Source organism: Hetaerina americana, unplaced genomic scaffold (genome assembly GCF_022747635.1).
Source record: "Hetaerina americana unplaced genomic scaffold, ioHetAmer1.1.p SCAF_2, whole genome shotgun sequence".
In the NCBI taxonomy this organism is placed as follows: domain Eukaryota; kingdom Metazoa; phylum Arthropoda; class Insecta; order Odonata; family Calopterygidae; genus Hetaerina; species Hetaerina americana.
The window spans coordinates 82,880,966-82,898,666 of NW_027286763.1; the positions used below are offsets into that span (position 1 = coordinate 82,880,966).

General features: G+C 41.9%; 1 protein-coding gene across 6 annotated transcripts in view; it reads left to right on the forward strand.

The window, feature by feature from the left end:
- Positions 1–17,701, forward strand: part of Wdr62 (WD repeat domain 62) — a 446,434-nt gene that overhangs the window by 137,652 nt on the left and 291,081 nt on the right. For all 6 annotated transcript variants that reach the window (XM_071585661.1, XM_071585668.1, XM_071585662.1 and 3 more), the window contains exon 3: positions 12,655–12,878. In XM_071585661.1, coding sequence (XP_071441762.1) covers positions 12,771–12,878 — 108 coding nt within the window. In that variant the 5' untranslated portion in view covers positions 12,655–12,770. The remainder of the gene's footprint in view (positions 1–12,654; positions 12,879–17,701) is intronic.

Sequence of the window (17,701 nt, forward strand, 5' to 3'; positions counted from 1 at the left end):
AAGGGGAAATTCTATTAATTCATGGGCATGCAACTCATGGCCCCGCCTCCGAAGTCACAGGTAGAGAATGTGACTCACCGCTCTTGGCAGTAGAGGGTGTGAGGAGTCCCCCCACAGAGAGAGAGACGAGGGGTGAAAGGAGAAGCTTGAAAACACAACCAATAAGTGTCATATTCGTGCCAAATTGTTTCAAGATATTCTAGAATTACCTTAGAGTAACCTGTTTCTTGTGATCCCGGCCTCTTTCGAGCGTTAAATGAGTTGCGAAGTCCTCGAGTTGAGGCTAGAGGGCCAACATTAAAAAGACCAGAGACGTCAGAGCGAACAGTGACCTTTCTATTTACTGGAGGTCTTTTTAGTGTCTTGTCTTTCGTCTTCCCAATACGTAATTCGCCTTGCCAAGAGAATAAATCGTAGTATTTTGAAAATGTTATTACTATTAGAATCACTATTGGAAGTTTCCATTCCATTTCTATTACATTACAGTAGTGCATATTATTTTATGGCGCATAAAGACGATAAATTGGCCTCTCACTCCAAAGACCCCGGTTCTAATCCCGGCGTTGGCAGAAGTTTTCTGTGATATCAAGATCTCTGCTTGGGGTGCCATGCGGGGAGTACTTCAAGTGAAGTGCGCCCTCCGTTGGATGGGAGTCGACTGGCGACTCATTGGTACCTTTCATGAATAGTAGTAGTTGCTGGTTTCTTTCTCTTCACCAATTTCCCGAAAATCCTCTTAAGGAATATCGAAAGTTAACGTCGAAAAAACGTGGGTTGGAAAAAGGGCAATTCCCTTAAACTCTTGATCAAATCGTTCAAAAATGAAAGAAAAAGTGTGAAGTCCTTAAACATAACTTGCGGTACTCTAGCCGCGGTAGAAATTCATTCCGTCAACTTTGTTGATGTAACTCCTGTTACCCGTCTTATCACTGCCTGGATATCGCCTCCAAATATTTATATTCACCTTGAAAAAAATGCGCAGATGGTCCGCTAAGGGTCGAGATATCATTGATGCGTGGTTGCGTCTTTATTGATTAGCTAAGGACACTGGATCCACCCTACACCCTGAGATCGCGGCTTCGATTCCTGGGGTCAATGGTAGTTTTGAAAGAAGCCTCCAACAGGTTCGTTCGCCGTCCGTAGAGGGTTGAACATTCCACCGTGACTCCTCCACCTCATCGGTTGCGGCGGCCTTTTGCCTGCAGCGGGCTTCCTCGTTTCACCTTGGCCTTCCGTAAATGCTCACCTACCATAAAAAAATTAACATTGCGAATGACCAAAGTTGCCTTACATGGTAACCACCTCCTTTTCCAGTGCAGCTGCGTCCATCGATAATTAATGATTCAAGATGAAACCAATAAAAGAACATTCTATTTTCCTTCATAAATTATTTTCTCGTGTGAGTACTACCCGGAAGTAAGTATGCCGCTTTTAGTTCGCTCGTTAGTCCCTTAGGGCAGTTCAATTAAATTTCGAGTTAGCTGGATTCCAGCGGCACCAATAACCTGAAGCGTCAAGTTCAGAAATCCTTTTTGTGGCTGGTGAACAAGCTTCAAATCCGCATGTTGGCCGTTTTTCCAGTGGAATTATGGTTCTTTCTAGGGTGAAGCGCGGATGATTGCGATATTCAGCAAATAAGCAATCACTCCTTCCGTCGAATGGGACAACGTAAATCCTGTGGACTATCTATAGTTCTTCGTCCAGGGTGAACTGATACCAACTCGGAAGTTTCTCTGTGTCAGGTCATTCATTACTGAAGCTTTGCTACCTATCAATTAAGTGAAATTCCTACCTACATTTCAAGTGAAATTCCGTTCATTGTGGTCAAGCTTGCCTCCTCGGGGGCTTGAAGACTGGAGACTGCGATGAAATCCGAGGAGTATATCAGTGGTTACGCCAGAAGCCCTCTTCACTACTTCTGGAGGCGTCCTTTTGCCCTATACAGAGGACTTCGCGACGTTCGATTTCCATCTGGTATAAAATAAAATCGCGGAGGCTAATCTGAGTGGCGGTAATTGTCGGAGATAGGTAGCAGTTGTGACCACATCGCCTTTATCGAAGATCGTACATTTTTCACTTAAATTTTCAATGTAATATTTATCGATAATAGCCATCATAATATTGTCGTATCGACAATATTTTCCATATCCCTCCATCCGATCATATTAGCCTTCCACAATTTCACGCCTGATTTGTCAAAACTTATGCATAGAGTTCACTTCTCTACGGCTACGAGACTTGTGAAATGAAGAGAAGAGGAGAGAAGATTGAAGGTGATGGAAATGTGGAAGAATGCTGAAAATAAAATGAATGAACCGAGTTACAAAATGAAGAAGTACTTCGAAAAGTGGGTGAAGAGAGAAGCCAATGGTGGATACTTTCATAAGATGAGGGCAACTAATTGGGCACATCCTAAGACATGATATCTAACGGAAGACCATAATTGTAGGAAATTTATCGAGGGGAAGAATTAGAGACGAAGGTCAAGGATTAATTAAGATGAGTAGATTAATGGAAAATGTCGGTACGAGGAGACAATGATGGGATGAAGAAATTGCCCTCGGACTGGACATATATTGGAGAGTTTGCTAGAAACCATTCCTCGGAATGATAAGTTGTAATGATGAGCTATAACGAATTCTGTGCATATAAGCCAATGGAGTATTTACACAAGTTGAAAATTATTTGATATTACTTCAGAAAATGGAATACTTTCTCCCTCTAAGGTGAATATCAACTTTAACGTCTGACGACACATTACATTTGAAACGCGCGCATGTTTCTAAGACAAGATGGGCCTCTCTCGTCAAGGCATAGGCAGAGGACGCCTTGGGACAAACCGTTCCGGAAGTCTTCGAAGCAAACCGAGTGAGCGAAAGAAAACTTTTTTTTTAAACCGGTGGTAAAACGTTCCGCCGTGACATTTCTGTGCGTTTTGCCTCGGAACTCGATTCTGCTCCGTTTCGAGGAATCACGGCGATTCCTCACTCTCTTCCCCAATTATTTCCGCGCCCCGCCCGATACCGTTGAGTCCAATTCGTCATGGTGTGCGCACTCGATCTTTTCAACTTCAGAGTGGATTGCGCTTCCGGGCGGTGTGGATTGGGGGGGACTGTCGAAATTGATATAAAGAGGACGGGATGTGGGCAGCAGAACGCCGTGAGTGCAGGAACCATAATCCATCCCACTGCCACTTTGACCGTCCTCATCCGATTGGCCGGAGGCGATCGATAAGTGGAGAACGCCGGGTCTTTTTAAACTGCGGAGTAAAAGTGAGGGTGACTCGTGGAGGAGATAGCTTAATCACCCATTAGCCCCATTTCCTGACGTCTAAAACAACAAAACTCTTCCTCACTGATCAAGGCAAGCAACTGTTTCGTTTAAATCGGACTTGGCCCACATTTATGGGGGCCGGTATTGAAATATCCAAGTCCGTTTATGTTTCTCTGATTTCTCATTATCGTGGAACGTGGATATTTCTTATCAACACTCCGAACGGAAACCTCCTTTACCCAGATCCTGTTTTTATTTCGCCACACAAAGACTTAACGGGACGACGCCACGATTTTAAGAGCATTCGCACAAGTCATTTTACGCGTAGGAAATGCGTCGCAACTGTTTATTGCATTGGTAAAAATATTTTATCTGGTGAATCGTGTCCCATGTCCTTCCCTTCCGACATCCACGGTTTTTTTATCGGACATTTCTCGCCAACTATTCAGCGAAAGGAAGAAATGAAACTTGTGTCGCGATAATAATCAGAATCATGAGTGTTATGAATGTCCGAAGGCATTTTCCGTTCTTATTCGTTGTGGTTTACCGATCAGAAGCAATGAATATGAATTCACACTCAGTCCCGTGGTTCCAATTGGGACCAAGTACTGCTGAACTTCATAACGTAGTGATCGTTTACACTGCAGTGTCAACCCTAACAGCTTGTGTTGCAATGATCAATGTTTTACAACTCCACATACACTACGCCTCTCTTCATAGATACTAATCTCACGAATCCACATATCCTTCCTCAATTTTCCTAAACCAATCTTTCCCTTCCCCCACCGTGTTTAGAGCGTGTTTTTCAATCGTAGTTTCCGTTAGTTAAACAGAACGGGGTCGGATGAACAAACAATACGCGATGAATTCGGGCAATTGTTTCCGTCGTTGGGCATCGGAAGTCGACTCAATACCGTCATTCCGGTTTAAAAACATTATTTGGCCTTGAACTTTTGTCGTGTGTTTGTCACGTCCCCCGCCCCACACACAGTACTCTCTCTCTCGTCAGGAAAGAACCGCCACTGATTGCAGCAGCCCTTCCCTTTGCCTATTAGGCATCACGCATCAGCTGATGGGGAAGCCCTTTCGCAATCCCTCACCGTCTGGGGCCGCGACTGGCAACGCGAGCGAGTAGGAGAGCCTATTTTATCATCAAGACTTCGGGTCGATCGCTTTAGTGCCGTCGGTGGTGATTCATCGCTCGGTTTCGCCGGGAAAGTTATACGTGACATTGAGAAAACTGTAGATGTTTGAGTACCGACTCGGTCGCTAATGTGAATAGGTAGTTTTGCAATCGAGTTAATAATTTCGCGCACTAATTAATTAATTTCTAAGTCCGAGGGTCGGTTGCAGTCCCTTTAACCCTATCTTAATGCTAATTTTCTGACGCTTTGTTATGCTCGCTTTTTTACGTCCCTTTTTGTTTGATCTTCGTGTTTGTCGTATAATATTTACTGTGGGAATTTTCCAACTAAAATATATAACGCAAAGTTTCAGGTTAAATCAGTTGGAATTTTTCCACCGTGAGTTTTTGAGTGCAAAAAAATCCAGCACATTCACCCATGTGAGTACTGAAATAATCACTTTGCTAAAATAATATTGTCAATAATGTTGTTGAGCTCGTAACAAATTCGTTATGACGTAAGGTGTTTCCGACCACCTGGTATATAGCGTTCAATTTGACCTTGTTCTCACCCGTTCTTCTGGATGATTTCATCGTTTCTCATTTTTAGCCCTTAATTTTTGAGCACGTTTCAAAATGTTCCCACACTCTGTTCCACTTTTCCACTCGTAATATGCCTCTAATCCCATGTGAGTGGTGCACTCCACGCATCTTGTTTCCCGCGAATCTTCTTCGGTCGTAACCCTATCCTCCTCTTTGATCTCGGTAGTTGGCTCTTCATCACGAACGCCTTGGTGGCTGGAGCATCTCTGCTCTTTCCCCACCTCCCCCCCGTCGTGTCATGCTGGTTCCGACGTGGGTGAAATATTCCAATTACTGCTACAGTTTTTCTCCTCGGGGTGTAACTTACGCCCTCAACCCTCCCCCATTACCGCAAACGGGAATTTTTTTTTTTTTGAGAATTGTGTCGTGTTATTTCACGCCGCGTTGGAACCCAGCTTCGTGGACTCGGTTGTTGCGAGTCGGCGACCATTACTAGTCACCTAACTCCGTTTTTGGATCGTTGAAAATGTTCATTTGCATATAGATGGGATAATTTACGGGAAAAAATGAACTCGTTTTCGCTAATTGCTGTTAGTCAAATTGGGTGACGCGTGACATTCGTCGTCGCGTTGAAGGCGCGATTCTCTGGATTTGGTCACTTGGGCCTTTTTTGTCATTGCGTTTGATGGGAATTTACTCGCGATGCTAGTGATTTATTGATCGAGTCGAGGTGAATGCGTTTTTAAGATTTTACTGGTCATGGAGCAAAGCATTATTTTTCAAAGTCAATAGTTTCATTTCATTACAAAGCATTCTTCGTCGATTACGTAACTTTCTTTGCCGTTGTCTCACGAGTTAGTTGTGTTTCAAACGCTGGAAAGTACTCCCGTTGAAAATTCCTGCGTAATTTCTCCGCTCACAAATATGAATTCTTTCCATCTGTGGGATGACGATCGACCAGATTTAAAGATGAGGTTGGTGGAAGTGGTTTTTGGTGGATTGGTGGTTAGTTTTCCAACTTCCTCATTAATAATGTTTTAGTGAGACATTTCCAGATTCGTTGCTCGAAATATACGGGGGCATGAAACCCTTTCTTGATGGTAGTCTCTCATCCGTTCCTCCGAGGATTAATATAATTACTTTGCCCCCGATAGGTCATCGCTTACTTTCTAAATTGTTTTAAAATAAAAAAAATGTTGAGCAAAAATAATTTTCTTATTTTATTTTCAAAATGAAATAATTTCATGAATTCATAAAATCACAGAATTCTCAGACTGATAAAGGTATCTGTAAGTACCTCGCGATCCATCAAAAAGGTGTGTGGCAGGAGGTGCAATCACCAGGTTTAATGGGTAAGAGATAAGGAGAGGAAGGTTGTTTAAATGGTTAGGAAAAAGGAAAAAAAACATTCAATCAAAATCATCGACAATACGTGTGAATCCATATAAATGCAACCGAAAAACTTAGTTCTTTACAAGTGTTAAGGCATCTACCCATGGAGGGCAACTAATTTTTAAAGCGGCAAAAATCATATTCTAAAACATCAATTATGGATTGTCCTGAAATTGATGTTTTTAATGCCATTCATTCGGCGAACATGAGATTAAATTCTTATGGAATAAATAACACAGTTTCAGGCTTAGTAAAATGGAAATCCTTTATGTTGAAAGAAGACACTTGGTTTCCACACTTGGAATTATTTTATTACGACCTAGGATACGTTACAGCGCATCATCTTCAGGTAAATTGGAAATTTTGACACACAAAATTCCAATTTTCCAAAATGGTCCAACATTTCCAATTTACCTGAAGGTGTTACGCTGTAACGAAACCTAGGTCGTAATAAAAATAGTCTATGTGGAAAAGCAGAGTGTCCTCATTCGTCATCTTATGGAATAATTACTGTGTCTGTTTCCTTAGGTTACGATGAGAGGTTAGCTATTGAATGGTTGTAGGGCATGTGAATTCATTTGAAACTTTTCTCTATTTTTAAGCCTCACGCCAATCACCCAAATGGAGATCCGTATTCTGCGATGTCAATTAATATCTTCTCTCAGCTTTAGTGTAGTTCACGGTCAATATGTCGCATTATGGGACATAACCTTTCCAATTCGAAACGACTCCCGTCACCATCCAATCGCTCGCATTGTTCGGACAAATACTTCCGGCCCCGCGATCAACCCTTCGAGCCGAATTGTGCCCTCGTCCCCTTTAGTGGGACAACTTAACTCTTTATCGAGACCCCTGCTATTACTGACGAGTCGCCGGACTAATGCGAGGAAATTATTCTCGTGACGTTCGCAACACGCGATTTTTCATTCGAAATCGTCATCGAGTATTGTTATATTTTCTTTTGCGCAGGACCGTACACTTATTTTTCATGGATGATATTATAATATTTTTTTGGTCCATCGTAACTGAAAATTTGGAAGTCAAAATAGCAGTTTTGAAGGTGGAGCTGCTCGCTATATACTAATATATCCAATTTCTTTTGTTTTTGTTTCCACGTCCTTCCAAACTAACGTGGATATTTTCAATCGATTTCGTCCCTCGTGTTGTGGACTTTCGATCCGTTTAGAAGGATCTGATGTAAGAAAAGTAAATTAATTTTATTGCTCTCTTAATAATTTATTGCGCACATTTCTGGACTTTTTTTATCCGGTGACCTTTGTCAGTCTATCTTTGAACAACACTTCCTTTGCCATTTATGTGCGACTTATTATACCAATATTATCTTATTTTATCAAAAATTATGTTTTAGTGATTCAGATGATCGTTTTTAATTAAAGTCACATCATCCCCAAAACACCCCCGGAAAGAGTCGTCGTCTTCATCTGCCATTGTGTTCCGTCGAGGACATACGACCCTCCTTTGTCCGGCTCACTTGTGTCATTGGCTCATGTGCCGCCCCTGAAATACACCGACACCACCGAATCACTTAGTGATTCGGAGCGAATGTTTTCAATGGTGTCGGGTCGCCTGATCAAGACCTAATGGAGACCTTCACTGCGAAAAATTTCCCTATTTGTATTTCAAACTTCATACACAGAGGGATTAATAGGAAGTTTGGCATTAATGCGTAGTAGAACTATACCGTACGAATCTTCAAGGCCTGTGAAGTTCGTGCACCGTGGTGGGGGGATTTCTTTTTCCTTTGTCGGATGCTGTTTCCCAGGAAGATCTGAAAAGTTTCGAATCAGTTTACAGGTCTTTGTAATTCTAACCTGCGGGGTCCCTCGATGTTAATAAGTGTTGCAGCGTTTGTTGCCTGGCTACGTTAAACATTATGCATGCATGAAAGCTTAAGATTATCTTTGAAAAATGTTTCCTACTTGGAAATAAAATGGGACTTGATTCTTTGATATAGAGGGCCCTGGTACACGAAATATTGGTGAAATATTAGCTGAGGTTGTCTAGAGACGTCACCTGGACTTGAACCCGGGAACTTCGATCAGTAGGTGAACGCTTTAGCCACTAGACTCTATAAAGCCACCTTCTACGAGGGTCATCCGGAAAGTAGTACCCGTTCGTGCCGCATGAAGTGCTGACGACGCGAGTAGCCGCTGGACGAGGTCAGATAGCTTCAGTGGCTTGTCTGCCTTCTCTGAGCCAAGTTGCGTGACGCTAGCATTGCCTGTGTTGTTTCTGTGATTGTTTACAATGTTTAAAAAAATTGAGAACGCCGCCAGTTGTGAAGTGAGGGCAGTGATTAAATTCCTCAATGCAAGAAACGTTCGCCCATGTGATATTCATCGCCAATTAAAGGAGGTGTATGGAGACAATGTAATGGACGAGTCGTCTGTTCGGCGGTGGTGTCGCAACTTCAACATGGGGAGGGGGAACACACACGACGATGAGCGTTCGGAGAGACCGTCTGTCATTACAGACCAACTGGTGAGCTCAGTTGACGAATTCGTGAGGAACGATCGGCGCGTCACAATTGATGACATCTGTGAGCATTTTCCCAATGTTTCTCGAACAATTGTTCATGAAATTGTTAAACACCATCTGCATTATGCAAAAATTTGTGCAAGATGGGTCCCTCGCGTATCTCAATGAGCTGGCGGCGAAGGACTATGCAGCAGGAATACAGAAACTTGTCACACGTTATGACAAATGCCTTAATTTGCTTGGAGATTATGTTGAGAAGTAGTTTAAAGTATCCTCTTTCAAATAAAATTTTTTATGTTTGTTAATATTTACTTTTGTGTCTTTATTTCACGAACGGGTACTACTTTCCGGATGACCCTCGTATTTCACCAAAATATAAATATTAAAAAGAACTTCCACCCTACGTATTATTATTAAAGAATAAGTGTGGTAACGTGGGCAGTAAACTATCATAGCCAATTAACTTAATAATGACGGTGCTCGGTTGAAACCATGGTCGGTCTCCCTTAAACTGTGGGTGTAGGGGAACAAATTAATTTCTGATTTTAAAATGGAACGTTTACGCGTAGTATTGCCAGGAATTATTTGCAGTGTAAATTATTTTTTTGAAATGTTCACTTTTTTTACGTTTGATCATTGAAACTACTTACATTTTTAAATTTCCCACGAGTTCCAGTCCTTTATACGAAACGTCGAAAGCCTGTTGTGGGTAAATGGAGAACTTGGTCTATACATCCTTATCATCAGTTTGAGCATAGAGGAGGACCATCACGAAAAAAATAGGTACCATAAGTGATGTAAAATACGGAAGATATCGGTGTTTTAAAGCGAGGGTTTTTTTCGACGCTGGCGGTAGTCGACGAGCAAAATTGACGCAAAATGAAATCTGGCTCTGGTGGAACTCGAGACAGCGCACCCGACCTATCGTGCGTTGCAGTCATATCTCCATTCGCATTTGGATGGGTTCCATGTCCCCAAGGACCCTCTCCCATTCCTCTCTTCCTCTGCCCTTAAGTACACGGGCCCGGGTCAATTCAGGTCCGCGGGTCAGAATCTAGATCTTCCACCGTTGGCCCATAAAATATCTTTAGCCCACGCTCCCGTTCCCTTTGGTTCACGCCTTTTACTTTGTAAAGTGAAGGTAAAATCTTTCCGGATTCATGGCGGAGGAGTTGTAGCAGTTCCTGTGACACCGTGGATCGAACGAAATTTTTTGGCCGCCGAAAGGAAAACGAGGGTCCGTTTTCCTCAGTGCCAGTTTATCTCCGTGAAATTGACCCCCTTGAACTCAATGATGATACGCCCTTCTCTTCCCATTGGTCCAGGAAGGCACGGATCTGTCCGTTTCCGAAGTTAAGAGTTTCCAAGCCCCTATGATTTCACCTCTCGTTATACGTAGGCTGATCTCAATGAAGGTTGTAGATGCACAGTGCGTGTTAATTACTCTGTGCACTAAAGTGGATTTCAAGTGTGAAAAATAAGTCTAATGATATCGTAATTACGTAGCTCTTTTGGGTCAAATCAATGGGTTCCCCCTACATCAACTTGATAGTGGCGTTAGTCATGTCTTTATTCACTCCCTGTCCTAATATTTCATTTTGCAAGTTAAGACTCATTCGCTTGCGCTAAAAGGGATAATTACTCCAGGTGGTGCCCTAATGAATTTTTTTACGGTACAGAAAGTTAAAGAGAAAGAATAAAAATTCCGAGCGAGCAACTTTATTTTCAGGTAGTCGTAATAGAGAAAAAATCTAGCGAAACGTTATACAGTATATAATAGATAAGCTGAATTACTGTGAGCAGCCTTCATAATAAAAACATCGCTTGGAGCTAATATCGTTCAGAATACATTCCGGAGCAATATTAAAAAATGTTACTCGACCCTGGGCTGACACTTCTTAAGCGTTCATGGCGAGAAATCGTAGGCTATACTTTCTCAGGGAACTGGTAAGAGTCAAGGTGTTGCCAAATGTAACAGAAAAAAGACCAATGTCTGGGAAAAAAGGGTAGAATCGCCGAAAAGAAGTTATCGCCGTATTTCTTGCCTCGCGCTATACTTGTTGTGATATTTATTTGCTTTGCCAGAGGGTCGATGCTTGAATATTTTCCGCTTGCGGGAGCTGTGGGTTGGCTCGTGCTGGCTTAGTAGTTCGATGCCCGAGTGTTATTTTCGACCGTATCCCGATCCCTGATTTGGCACCCCGCGTGGGTGGAACTTCAACTGCACTGCAACTGCAAGTCCCTCCCTCCTCAGCTCCAAAACTCAAAATCCTTTTCGTGAGAATTGATTATGTTGTCGCCAGGTTTCCTACTTAAATTTCCCTGATTCGTTAATCTGAATGGCGTGTTGCGCCGTCTTCTTTAGTCGAAGAAGTGAGTCTATTGATTTTGTTTCATCATTTGACATTATGCCTGAGGGAATGCCTCTTCTATTGCTAATGGTGATTTAGCAGTGTTATGTCATTACTAAGTTAGGGTCGAATCCTAAGTGACTTTCTACTGCGTGGAAAGTATCGCCTTAATCTCTCACCATTTTATTTGTGTCAACATCTCGCCGTTCACATACGAATCGCGTGCTCTCCTAGATTAATTATTGACTGCCAAACCCGCCGTTTTGATCGACTGAGTCAGAAACTTGATCGCCCTTGCCCTGAATCCGACCCTTATTTTGAGACATACCATTTGAAAATGTGTAGTATTTAAAGGAAGTTTTCTCACCCAGAGTGAATTTTCGTTCTAGGGGTAAAGGTGGAAGGTGAAAGGTGGTTTATGGTCACATATCTCTCACATCGTATCGTATGATTTCTTTTGTAAATTATACTCAATTACTTATGGAAAATATTCACCAACGAATTCAATAGCTGAGGTAGTTTCATTGCTCAGGGTTCTCTTGAGACTTAATTAAAGTCTGTGATTGATTCTTCGTCTAGTTTCAAGTTCACCGCCGTCCAACTTAGTTAGTAAATTTTTTGGTGATATTTCAGAGTTACTCTCTAAACCTATACTTTTTATGGCCAAGAGGAGAGATTAGAGAATGGATGTTCAATTTTTTTTCAATGAGACTGAAAAAAAAGAACGTCGCGGAAAGAGTAGAGAAAGGCTTCCAAGCACAAAAAGAAAGCAGCCGTGGGAAATCTAGAATATTACTCTCGGCTTTCTTGGTATTTGTTTCGAAAGAAAAAAATATTTGGTATCGTTTCGAAGTCCATGAAGAGTTACATCATATGAGGAAAGGCGCAAATATTATGTGTTTATTTTCCTTGTGTTATAATAATCCTTTTTCTAATGATATCCACTATTAAAAAATAAGCAGATTTTTTGTTCATTGCTTAAGACGTTTGCCGAATATGTGTGGCGATCATTTGTTTTCTTTGGAATTTTCCAAAATATTGCCACTAAAATGTATTAAGTAGTGTGTTTGGGGGTTATTCATGCGTAATGTCATAGAATTTTCTGTTTGGCTCCATTATTTTCTGCTAACTCTTTTGGAACTAAGGTAACCATCATTGACTAATCGGAATTTGCAACCCCGACATTTTGTCGTGCATGTAGCGTTTTTAATAAGGAAAATAATTTTCTACTGATATTTTGTGTGTCAATTTATGGTCAAAATTTTTAATATTGATTTTAAAATTGATAAAGATTGATTGATTCAGAAAGCGATTAACGCTGATGGATTAATGCCACCATGATGGACATTATTTTATTTTTGAATCTGTACTGGCACTTTTCAATCAACGTGATATCATCAGAAAATATTCGTTTTCGAGGGAAGTCACATTTGTTGGGTATTTACCAATTTGGTTTATTTATTTTTTCGGCAGTGTATCTACCGTTGGCGCGAGACTCTAGCATGATACCTCGACTTCCTGCTAGGTGGTGTTAGTGATCATGAGTGGATAATGCGACATCGGCGAAGTGCTGCTGCGACGGATTTGGAATGGATTACGTGAGTGGCGGTCTGCCTGCCGTGCAGACAGCTGGGAAAGTGATACGAGCGCCATCTTTGAAGCGAGGGAAGAATGACGACGTTCCGATAAATGAGCGGGTAAGTAGTTTTCGAAACTTTTGTTCTTTGAACATTCATGCATTTTAAAGATTTTTATTAAAATCTGTGTTATTCTTGGATTGCTAAGGTACATTATGATGTCATGTTCACGGAAGATTTACATATACACTGGTCATCGACTTAGTTACCATGTTGTTGTCATTACCGCAGTCATTTCTTACCCCGGGGTTATTTTCCACTGTGGAAAATGTCACGATTATCCGTTGACTCATAAAACGCAATAATGCGGTCAATTCTGTGGACGAATTTATAACCATCTGCCAGGGTAAACTCCGGAAAACACTGCAAAAGTAACTGAGGATTCTTACTCATTCCTAATCAAGAGGAAATACTATTTTATGTTCCCCAATGGATATGGTACTTTTCTGTCTGTAGCGGAGTTTAGCGGGTAGTGCAGATCTTTAGAATGTATCTACCAGGACATTTTTATTTCAATGTAAATATATGTATTTAAACTAATATGAGCATTATTTATATATATATATATATATATATATATATATATATATATATATATACATATTATTTCTACTATATATAATATATAGTATATATACTCATTTATAAAGAAACAGATATAAGGAAAAGGGATAGGAACACACATAAAGGACGAACACAGGATTTACGTTTTCTGGATAGCTCCAAGTGGTTAAGAGCCTCCGCCCGGCAAGTGGAAAGATCCGGAGTTCAAATCCCGGTCTAGGAAATATTTTTACTCTCGTGATCTGCTTGATTCCTCCTTCCCCACTTCTCCTGTGTTCGTCCTTTATGTGTGTTCCTATCCCTTTTCCTTATATCTGTTTCTTATAAATGAGTATTTGTTCGCCGTTTGGCGGGATTTCGTGTTTGAATGTGTGTGTGTATGTGTGTGTGTGTGTGTGTGTGTATATATATATATATATATATATATATATATATATATATATATATATATATATTTATTTATTTATATTTATTTATATATTTATTTATATATTCAAATTCAGTCAAATGAAAATCTAACGGACGAACACATTAGACCAGTCTGCGCACCAACAAGGACATAGCCCCCCAATAATTGCGTGCACCTGGGAGTTGTCTCTATGCAGTTCTCCTACCACAGCGATGGCAGTATCGATACGTAAAGACAGTGTTGCCACCTTTCGTGTGGGCCTTGTTGTTATGGCGGGTGTTCAGTTTTCATTTGACTGTATCTTATAGATATAACTCAGAAAATTCGGAGAACTTGAATGTTAGTTCAAGGAAACATGGAATCATTTTAGGATTAAATGAAATCACGTTTAAATATCTAGGCATTCGAAATTATAATTGTAAAATAATGCATAAATCAATGATGTGATGATTCCAAATGATTATAGTTGAATGATTTCGCAAAGATGAAGCAACACGTAGTCACATATGCCGCTGCATCTTCATTAATTTCTGCAGTGCTGGCTTCCTCTTAACGAACGTTTTGGCACTGTCGCGTATTAATTTTTTTTAAGTGTCAAAATGCCGAGAAGCATTCTATGATTAATAATAGAGACAGAAGAAAAATGATTGCCAGTAAACAGTTTCAACTCGGAAACTTGAAGAGAGATCGACGGTATGAAAAATTTCATATATTTTTTAAACTCATTGAAAAACGCTAGCAATATGAAAATGGAAGACCCTAATTTTGCATCGGCGTGATAGCAGGCATTAATAAATAGGTTATTTCCCCCCCTTGAAAACTCGAAAAAATTCGTTTACGCTGTAATAGACGGAATGGCATGTGTTAATACGTATGCAATTTCTCAATGAGTCAATCACGCTTAAACTTTCATCAGGAAATTTGAATGTTTGGGCCGGGGAACGTGGAAATGGGCAAAAAATCCATAATTTACGGATCTTCAGCGGAGAGGGCGAAAAGAATATCAACTTTTTTTTAATCCGTGTATTAATCGAAGATACCAAAGTTGTTTTGCGAGTTGTTGAATATGTTGAAAAACCGATGTTGAAGCCGTCATCATCATTTCGAATCGGAGTTACGACGCGGATGGCGTTCCCGAGTCGGAGTTGTTTTGCCGAGAAAGGGGGGACCAAGAAAATACGTCCCATGAGGATGGGGAGGGGAGGAGGATGGAATCGTCGTCCCACCTTACTTCTTTCTTCTCTTTAGTTAGCCGAGTGGTGAAAGCAACCTCCCAAGCCCCGAGCTCACCATTGCAGTCTTTTCACGCACATTCTCTCTGGCACCACGCCTAGTTGTGTACCCGTTCGTTGGCGTAATCGATGCCATTGCGCGTATTCATGTTATGTTTGTGCTTTCTCTACTTCCCCAAGGTCTCCTCCTCCCACCGCCGTGTCGGCTGCTGTTTAGTTTGGAGGCGGAATGCCCGTCTCTCCCTTTCTTCTTCTCGATGTCCCTCCTCTGGGTGTCAATAAGAAGTTCCTCGGGCCTGGCAAACATGCTCCGAAACCAAACATGCATCAAAATCCATAAAAGAGTGGGGTTTCGATCGTCGTGCGACCCGCGTCGACAATGGATAAACATATCCGCGGGCGACATTCGACCATGTTTATTTTGTTGACGCTTCTCCATTGTCAATCAGCTTGTTAAGTTGGGACTCCGGTTTCTTTTTTTCGTTTTCCGATGAAGCAACCGCGCCGAAGTTTTTTTTATCCTGGCTGTAGTACGAGTATTACTCTAGGTCCATAAACTAGGCACAACTCCCGGTGAAGTTGGGCAGCTGATGATCCTTAAATACACAAAAATCATATCACAGCATGCGAATCGCAACCGGCGGAATCAACGTTTTCGTAGACATTGTTATCTTCATTCACCGAAAGACAAACGAATACAGAATCAAAATAATGGCTTCAGTGGCTTCGGAAACCTTCAATAGATGGCGCTACACGCGTACAACTTTGTTCTGATCCGCCAGTATTTTAATATAAGAAAACGGCCATTGCTTTTTGAATATATCTCGTAGTTATTACGGGAATCAGTTGACCATTGAGGCAAATCGGTCCCCTTATGGTTTAGATTGGTATTTTGGGCAAGGATTGGGTTTTTGAGTGGTAGAGTCAGGGTGGACGGAAACATGTTAAGGTATCTCGGCGTTGGGCCAAGGTGAGGCTTCGGACAAGTGACCGTCCCTTAAACCAAGGAGAATTGTGCTTGGAATCTTCTTCGCTCGGGGCTGCCGCTGCTGAGGTTCGAGAATGAACCTTTCATTGGGAGCCAAAACTCTAATGTGCGTCAAAATTCGACTTATATAAGCCACTTAAGTTTTATGTATCAGCAAAACCAGCCAGCGATTGTTGTTCGGTTCAAGTTTTTGTTAGATAACATTAATGCAGCTGCACTTCTTATTGCTCGAGTAGACTGGTCGCCGGTTGGGTACGGCCAAAGCCCCACCAAACTGACCTGTGTCCTGACAAGTGTCCTGACAAGGCGAGACGGTGATGAAGAGAAAAGTCAACCTAAAATTTCCCCACATAATGTGTTCATAACTGCATGTTTGAAATGATGAAAATGGACTGACGCAGTTTATCTAGGAGTGCGAAGGGAACTAGAAGTCCAAGGAAGAGAAAAACCGATGAGGCACATTCCGAGTCACAATAGCCCACCGAAGCCAAGAGGGGGAGGATCACTGTGGAAGGCCAAGGGTGGATTCACAAGAAACTCTCGAAGTGGAGGCTCTGTGCAAGGCTCCGGTGAAGGAATGAAGAGATCTCCTTAAAGAAAACAGGATAGCTAGTGGGGAGGGAATTGATAAACCTGCGACGTCGGTGATATTTTCTCCACCCACCCCCATCCCACAGAGGCAGGTACCGGATCTTGTCGGCGCAAGTGGTTTGGCGGGATTCTAGGCGAGGGTCGCACGGCGAGACGCGGGCGGTGGTGTCAATCGGAATCGAAAACGAAAAGGGACACTGTTTTGTGGTCAAGCGCGCGCCTTCAACCGCGGCTCACGTGACGTCCTTCCCCCCTCCCCCCCAACCATACTCGGGCAGCTGACTGCTCCCCCGAACAGGGAATTATTCTCAGGGCCCTCGGATGGGATATTTAAATTTTGCGGTCGCAGCAGATTGTGGGTCGGACGTCTTATGTTTCCCGTCGAACTCTTTTTATCATTTTTTTTCTTCTCCTCCCTTCTCCTCCACCTGACGTGGGTTCAGAGAGCCGCGGAATGTACCCTGAAATGATGAAACGGACACACACGGTCGGAATTGGTGTGCGTGTCAGTGTTGTGTTGGTATTCGGGTTGTTTTTTTTCTTATTGCTTTTCCAACACGGTACAAAATGCTGCGGGTAGGCTTCTCGGTTAAGATTCCCATTATCCAGTTCCATCGTCGTCTTCTCACAATCGCAGGTGTTTACCTTGCCCCTCCCACCTCCCCAGAAGCCCTTTTGCACGCCCTTGACGCAACCCATAACTTTCATCTTTTCTCCGTTTTTATTCCTAAACCACAACAGCTGGCATCGTAATTTTTTTTTCTTGATGGCTGGGAGCGACTGATGAACCCCTTGTTTATCCATACTCCGCGTTATCACATTTACCTAGGACCACCAAAAGTTGCATTAGATTGACGCACGAGTTTTCGCGAACCGGCGACCTTTGATTTGGCAGGTTTTCAATGTTGCCCACCCGGTTATCTTTGTATCCATATAGTCCAAAGTATTTTTTTCAAGCCTAACCTTTTTTTGCTTTCCCCTAAGTTAAACTTATGTGCGTAATATTTCATTAGCATTACATTCAATGGTCTATATGTTATCTTTCAAAGAAATTCAGATTAGATTCACATTTGGGATTTTCATTAACTCTTTATTTAGT